Genomic DNA, 8,302 nt, shown 5'->3' on the forward strand with positions numbered 1-8,302 from the left:
TGTGTGTGTGTGTGTGTGTGTGTGTGTGTGTGTAAAAGTTGGACATTTTTTTTACTTTTCTCGGCAGAGAAGAGAATGGATGTGTGTTTAACTCGGTGCTGCCTTCAGATTAAAAGCATTCGATCCTCTGGCTTTGTGGGACCAGATGGTAGAATGTGTGGAAGTGCGTGGGATCAGGTGTGCCAGATGGATTTTTTTTTCCCCTCTCCTTCTTCTTCGTCTTCTTTTTCTTCCAATGCAGATAAACAAGTCGTACAGGTTGCACTGGAAGAATAATCTGATTGCAACAGTTTTTTTTTGTTTTTTTGTTTTTTTGTGGAAATCCAAACATGGTTGCTAGGTATTTGGGTCATCAACACTGAAGAAGAGCTGGTGTCAGTAATAAGATGCAAACAAAACATGGCTGCCGTCACCAGACCTGACTTTAGTAAATGAAAGCAGCCAACAATTCTAACTGCTACATTGTCAGACCCGATGTGTTAAAATGAGTTCAGTTTGGTGCTGCTTGCTTTGCTGCTTTGTCATTATGTACAGTTACAGTTTCCATCACTCTTCAGTCAAAAATTCAGTGGAGAAGAAAGAACATGCAGGATATTCCTACATTGTTAGACAGCCAGACATTCACTGATATGTGGAATTGTATTATGGCTACTGGCAAAAAAAAAAAAAAAAGGATTCATAAAGTCTGGGAATAAAGTTGGAATTCTGGGATAAAAGTCAGATTTTCATTCATTATTATTATTTTCCAGAGGTCCTAATCCTCCATAGATATCAGTTATAACTTGTAGGTAAAAACAGGTATTGTGGTACAATACATGTTATTTACCAGCATGAAGTTGCTTCTAGTTTACTTTGCGCACTGAGCACAAAGTAAACTTTGTGCACAAAGTAAACTATGGTCCATTTTGAGTTACATTAAATTCCTTTTTCCGACTCAAAGCACAAATTATCATAAACCTATAGCAACTATAAGTAGAGGGATGGCTGGGGGAACAAAATGGCGAAGCAGCAAAAGTAACCCAGAACTATTTTTGTCAAACAAAGACATGTACCAAATAAAACGCTTAAAACTTTAAAACTTGTTGCATAAAACCCTCCAAAACATTAGAAAGCAAATCATTCAGGAATAAGAAGGAGCATGTGTTCTGATGGCAGATAGTCAGAACACTGGGCCAACATTTTTAAGTAAAGAATAAAAATGACCAAAGTATTGTAGTAATTATTGAAAAATACAGTTACGTCAATGTTATTTGTAACATTTAAATGCCTTCACATACCCTTAGCAGGTGAGCACGCGCCCCTTTTTTCATACTCCATCGTTTTAGGCGTTTTAGTCCAAGGTACACAGTTTTCACTGAAGCCTGAAGAGGGCGACGTAGAGCTAGGAAGAGTAAAAAAAAGAAGCGAACGATGCTAGACTCGATGTATCCTTGTCCCTGCTAGATGAATTATCCCCACGGGGAAAATGATAAATCTCTCTTCACTGCGTTGTTGTTCATCTGCTCGAGAGTTGGCTTTTTTGTGTGAATGACGCTCCCTTTTGGTTGGGTGTTTTATTGTTACTGTCGAAGCGGGCAGCGTGCGCAGTTTGGACCAACAAGTTCACTGCGCCACTTCCTGTTGCGTCACATTTAAGGGGCTTTTAACCGAAAAATGTTCGCGAATGAAAATTTTAGTCATTCTGAAAACCGGACTTTGGTACCAGTAACCGGGCCACGTCTGTTCAGGAGTTTTTGCTTGAGGTGAATCTAGTCTGTCTCTGGTGTCAGTGTTCCCATACTGTTTATCCCACATTCCTTTTGTCTCAGCGACCACTTCTATTGGGAGACGTTTGAAAGCCTTAAGCATCGGCATGACTACTTATTCACCGTGTTTACAGCTGCATCATCATAAAGGTGGATATTCCATCAAAAACATGCAAGATGGCACTTTTTTTCCCTGAAAGATGCACATGGCTGAAGAGTGGAATGGCTTGCACTGTGACTGAGTCTCTACAAGCAAGCACTGTGGAAACTTTGCTAATGTTTGTAACAAATGGTTTGTATAAAAAGAGAATAAAACTGCCTTTTCCCCATTTGCTTTAAAAAGCAAGACAAACAAACCAGGTAGTCGTTGCTTTTATTATTTTTGTTGTTTTTCTTTTTCTTTTTAGTCTAAGTTATCCAGGCCATTTGTTCTTGTGGAATTTCTTTTGTAGACGATTGTTGTTCCTTGATCCTCCGGCGTAATCTTTTCCGGTTCAAGATGTCTTCCTCTCTATTTTTCACAAACGGCAGCAGTTCAATGTCGGTTCCTTGTCAGTGGGAGCCCGTTGAAGTAAAAAAACAAAAACAAAGCAACACGGATATTTTTATACACTTTTTTTTTTGAAGGAGGTTTGCTGCTGGCAGTAACCTTCGAACACACGGACTGTTTTAAACAAAAGGAACAAACACAATCTACTTCTGTTTTCAGATGTCCTTCTGTCTGTCATGGCAGGTGGACGAGTCAGCTGACTCTTATAGCTATAAAATCACAAGAACATACCTCACAGTTTTACTTTGTTTTGCAGCGTCGGTGCAGATTCCCTCCAACCCTTTCTATCCAGAATTCCCAGCTTGTCATTTAGCCTCGAGTTTTCCGAAGTTTGCTGAAGTCCTTTCAAATGGATAAATCATTCAACTTCCTTTAGGCTTTGGCTATAGCAGGATTTTTTTTGTTTTTGTTTTTGTTTTTGTTTCTAACTGCTTTGTTTCTAACCCAACTGCTGGTTAATGGAGTGACCTAAAAGGGGAATTGATTAGAACACAAAGTCTCAGTTTTCTAGAAGACATTATCCAGTTTGGATGAATCTCTTTTTTTATATTATTGTTATTTTCTTTTCTGCTTTGAGGGACAACAATATCTCAACCACACTAATTCAGTTATGCACACTGTACAGGAAGTGGATGTGCTGTATTTTTATGTTTTATGTTGGCTCATTTTTCTACAATGTTTTTTTTTTTAAAGCTCTCCTATTAAAGCTTTAGTTAAGATCATTTGGAAAAACTGTGGAATTAAATAATAGCTGCAAACGGCTGTTTTTTTATATTTATATTCTCAGGTGTCTTAAAATTGTAAGCATTGGAGTTTCAAAATTTTCCTGTGCAGCACCGATGTATAAGCATTTTATTACTTTTGTTTTGCTGATTAATTTATTACATATCAAAGACGCATCCTTTATGTGGTTTGTTTTCATAACTCATTTTGTCATATGGGACTGTACTAATAGTACACTGTTTCAATGTTTGTTTTACTATTTCTTTTTTTTTTTTAATAAAAAGTCTGACGTTCAGAACTTGTGCTTCCTTTTGCTTAGGCTGATAAATACCATTAATGCACTGTATAATAAACACAGAAAACCTTTTTATGTTGAATGAAATTAAGAAAAAAAGATTTCTTAAATAATTTTCTGACTAATTCTTCAATCTCAGAAGCCTACATCTTAAAATTCGACTAAAAAAACTCCAGTTCACTGAAAATTTGCTAAAACAAATGCTTAAAATTACCAAAGTTTTGCAGTAATTATGTAAAAAAATTAAGAGAGATGCATTTACATTTACAAAGCTTTGACAAACTCCTAGTTGCCCCTTTTTCCATTCTATTTTCTCTCTGTCAGAAGAGCTGTTTCACTAAGAGGTACAGTTTTCACTACAGCCTCATAGGGGGCGACGTTGAGCTCAGAAGAGAGATAAAAAGAACCAAAAGAAGCCAGAGTCGATGTATGTATCCTTCTTGTCTTCCCTGAGAGATGAATTATCCCCATTGGAAAAAATGACAAATTTCTCCTCATTGTGTTCCTTAAAAACAAGTATTGTTTTTCTTCTTCTGCTCGAGATCTGGTCTTTCATCTGTATGGCGCCGCAGTTTGGATGTCATGTTACATTACAGTCTGTCCATTTCAATTCTGAGAAGCGCGCCTATCTTTCCTATATCAAATTACCCCTACAACATGACACTCTCACCATGGGATTATTGTCCTGCAATTACAAGCTTATTTTCATCTATTAATTTAAAAATACATAGAGATTCAAATAGTTATGTTTTTTAAATACATTTATTTTCTAAAAAAAAATATATATATATAATTATTTAATTTCACCATTTAAAATGCATATTAGATTTTTTTAATAAGTCATTTAATTTATTTATTTCATGAGATAGATATATTTATTTTTGACTCTTTTGGCCCTCCATACAGCTCTCAGCGCAGGCCCTCTAATGTCCACATAATGATGGTTAACATGTCTGTGTTGCAGAGGAAGCTGGGCTCACTGGTTGGTGTGCGAACAACGGCAGCAGAGGTTCCACCAAAAAATGCTTCCAGAAAGAAAAACATGGCGATATCATACGTACATTAGAAAAAGTTCAGCACCGTTCAGAATATTAGACTTGGTGAGTCCTTCTTTGTAGCTTCTTGTCACTATTCAAGAACAGAAAATAATCATGAATACTTCATAACTATGGAGACTCTACGTGGATATGGAGAGAGCTTAGTTAGAAAGGAGGAGGAGAAAAACCACAGGGACATGTGATGTGACATCAGCCTCTATGACAAAAACAGGCTGCAATTCCTGCTGCCCTCCACAAGAGGCGCTGTGCATTATGAGCAGCTTCCAGTAAAACACCTGAATGGATACGAGCTGCTGAAAGAGCAGTTCGTGGTGTTAGTCTGTACCAGCAGCGCTCTGTGTACATCATCTGTTTTAGTTGTGTTTTACTGTTACAGCTGGTGAAAGTATGCGGTTCTGAAATGAGCATAACTCAAATCTTTATGTTTTTTTTCTCATTGTAACAGTACATACCAATGACTTACTGTTGTGTTGTTATTATTACACTTACAATTTTGTTTGTTTTTCGCTTTTTTCTCACACTAAAATGTTTAAGATCATCAAACTAATTTTGATACCAGACAGATAATCCGAGCACAGTTTACGTGCCAGCAGGGGGCAGTGCTGCTATGGATCTCATCATTTCTACCAAGGAGATAATAATAAATCAACTTATGATGATTCATGCTGGCACGTAAACTGTAATAACTGAATCAATTATTTTTTTTTTTACTTTTTACTTTAACAATGGATTAGAAATTATGGTGTTGCAGTTTCAGCTTCAGCCATATTGAGACATGATCAAAGTTTTAATTTGCTAGATAAGTGGTCAGATCAGTAGAAGCTCTGGAGCTACAAGTGGCTCTTTGGCTTAGTTAATATTTTGAATGAAATTTTGTTCTTTTGTGTTTCTGTGTGTGTGTGTGTGTGTGTGTGTGTGTGTGTGTGTGTGTGTGTGTGTGTGTGCGTGTGTGTTTTCATTATACTTTTGTTTGTACAGAAGCATATAACTGTCAGAATTTGGAAATAAATTGAGGAGCAGCACCTTGTTGCTGCTCCTGAATTTAGTTTCTTGTTACAGCCAATTCTAGACACTGCAAAAACACAAAATCGTATCAAGTATTTTTGATCTAGTTTCTAGTGCAAATATCTTAATACACTTGAAATAAATCAAACCTAACTTACAACATGTCAGTGAGACACAGGAGCTTGTTTTAAGTAAATAATTTGTTAAGTTGGGAAAGAAGTACTTGTTCCGTTGGCAGATTATTTCACTTATACCAACAGTTTTGCCTTGTTATCAGTTGTGTTTTTGCAATATATCTCATTACAGTCAGAACATTTCTAATTTTAACGGGATATCAAAATAAGCTCCTCTGACATATTACGACTTGTTAAGAAGGCATAAAGTGGCTCACTGTTACTCTCCTTCTTCTGACCCGGTTTCTTCTAGATGACATCTTGCTGTTTCCAACCTTTCTAATTTAAAAGAGAAGATATTTTGGTTTTAATGAGAGATCAATCTTAAAACTCTTGTTAGAAGAACATTTTCTTGTTTTAAATGAGTTTTGCTTTAAACAAGATCTTGCTCCTGAATTAATTTACAAACTCTGGCAGTTAAACATTTAAGTAGCTTTGTGCCCCCAAAGATCCCCAGCCCCCCCGCCCCCTTACACACACACACACACACACAAAACACTGGTCCCACCATGCTCCCCCTGGTAAATTTATTCTATAACCACCACCACAGAGCCTGAGTAAATAAAAACACAAAGTGACATATTGAGTAAATTAATTGTCTGTTAAATAAATTCTTTAAACATTCAATTAAACATTTGTTTATTTCATGGTACATTTCTTTTTTTTTATTTAATGATGTATTTATTCTGTTAATTTAGTCCCTATTGCCCCTACATATGACTGATTTCCTGATTAGTAATTTATCTTATCACAACCCAATTGTTTATTTATTTATTTGTTTTGATAAACAATGGCACCACAGGAGCTCCATACAGACAGAGCTGAATCAGTGTGATATCTGAGTTCAGTCTGTCAGGAAGTTGCTGTTCACATTCAGTTTTTTGTTTGTTTTTTTTTGTTTTTTTTTTTTCACCCGGTGTACGGAAAAGAAAAGACGAGTGTGTTTCCACCCGGACCAACTTTGCTGCAGAACGCCGGTAAATCTGAAAACACCAGCCATGCGTTGCTAAGCAGCTCTGGAACTTGCTGTGTTTTACCTGCAGATACTTTTAGTATAAGATGTCCGGAGCATCAGACGGAGCGGAGGCTAACTGGATCCTGCGGCATCCCGCGGTGAGTGACAGGAACCCTGCCCGAGGGGGCTGAGCTCTGTCGGAAGCCTCAGATAGATTGACCAGCGGGGTTTTTCCTGTTTTAGCTCAAGCAGATGAAAGAGCTACAGGTGGGGGACAGTGAGCAGATCCACGCAGCTTTTTTGGTCTACATGGATCTGACTGAGGGTGAGTAGGACGCCATGTTTGATCACCAAGGTTACCTGTCCCACAGTCTAAAAGTTGCCAATTCATCCTCAGCCAATTCAAGTTCGTCCTTATGTTCATCCAACCATCCATGTCAATAAATCTACCCTTCCACCCACATATTCGTTTATCCATCCGACCCTTTGACACATCCTCTTATTTATCCATCCATCCATAACTTTTGTAGACCTAGTTTGAACCTAGTTCTTGTTGGATTCAAAACAAAACAAAACAACGCATTTATTAACAAGGTAAACAGCCATCAGCACCGATGTCAGATCTGGCCGATCGCTGATTACCGATCTTCCGATTCCTTTTTTTTTATCTGAAATGTGGCTAAGTATAGCAAGACAGTCACTGAGTTGACAACATTGCTGACTGCGACACGACCTGGTGGGTCTGTCACTCAAACCTCTCTCACAGCAGAGTAGAAGAGGACAGTAGTTGATTTTATTTTTACCTTTACTGAGGTAGATAAGATCGGCTTCACATGTAAATATCGGACGATCTCCCAAAATTAAGGAAATCTGGACTGATTTATCAGTACACCCATAGTTTTAGACATGCTGAAAAACCCCCTGAAATCTGTCAGAATTTGAACCTAGTGTTTTATTTCAGAGACTCGGTATCGGCCACATAAATGGCAGCAGGCTGTGTTTGTGCTCTGCAGTGCGTCGGTGGAAGGAGGTCTCCTGTGTGAAAATTCCCGACCTGCAGGCGGTACTGCTGGAGGCCCAGGAGAAGGATGGAGGTCCAGTCCACACCATCCTGCCGCTACCAGTTCACCAATCTCTGAGCCACAGGAGGTCCGATCCCCAGCAGAGCTGCTCTGCCTCTCCTCTCCTCTTCTCCCTCCTGTCGCTCTGTTAACTCAGCTTCTCCCTCTCTGCTGAACAGCATCTGCCAGGCGCTGGACCGGGGCTTCCCTCTGCTGCTGTGTGCCGTGGCGTCCGACTCCACCCTGGTCTACCAGAGGATGACCGATGGGTTGGTGACCCCCGACCCCCCTGTTGGGCCCTTTGAGGACGTGGGGCGGCGGCAGCACAGGAAGAGGCGGCAGCAGCAGCAGCGTTGATCCCGCTCTGTGGCAGTGTGCTTCTCCTCTCCTGCTTGTGCAGCTCTACAGTTTGAAACTTCAGAGCAGTGCGGTCCTCGCATCCTTGCGGTGTCGGCATGGATACGAGGGGTGTGAAACGTTCAATAGTGACTTTTCATTTCGTGACAGACGTAATTATCCCACTTTGACGTCAGCTTCCTCTTCCTTGGAGGAAGTTTCCCTTCTTCATGTGTCCACAAGGACTCAGGACAAGAGGGGAAATCCGTTTCAAGTTTTATTTCAAATATTAGTTTTGTACTGAAATATTGCATATTTTATCAAAGGTAGAATAAATGCAATGAAAAATAACTTCCTGAAGTGACTGAATTTTGGAATAAATTCCCAGGAAACGTAGAAAA

At 39.0% G+C, this 8,302-nt stretch overlaps 1 protein-coding gene across 1 annotated transcript; it reads left to right on the forward strand.

The window, feature by feature from the left end:
• Nucleotides 1-6,396: 6,396 nt before the first annotated feature.
• On the forward strand, nt 6,397-8,297 carry tsen15 (TSEN15 tRNA splicing endonuclease subunit). The gene is made up of 4 exons (XM_007568691.2): nt 6,397-6,662; nt 6,748-6,829; nt 7,518-7,653; nt 7,745-8,297. Exons 1-4 carry the CDS (start codon nt 6,609-6,611, stop codon nt 7,920-7,922), a joined length of 450 nt encoding a protein of 149 aa, XP_007568753.1. The 5' UTR covers nt 6,397-6,608; the 3' UTR covers nt 7,923-8,297.
• Nucleotides 8,298-8,302: the final 5 nt, after the last annotated feature.

The sequence above is a fragment of the Poecilia formosa genome, unplaced genomic scaffold (assembly GCF_000485575.1).
Source record: "Poecilia formosa unplaced genomic scaffold, Poecilia_formosa-5.1.2 Scaffold230, whole genome shotgun sequence".
Lineage (NCBI taxonomy): Eukaryota > Metazoa > Chordata > Actinopteri > Cyprinodontiformes > Poeciliidae > Poecilia > Poecilia formosa.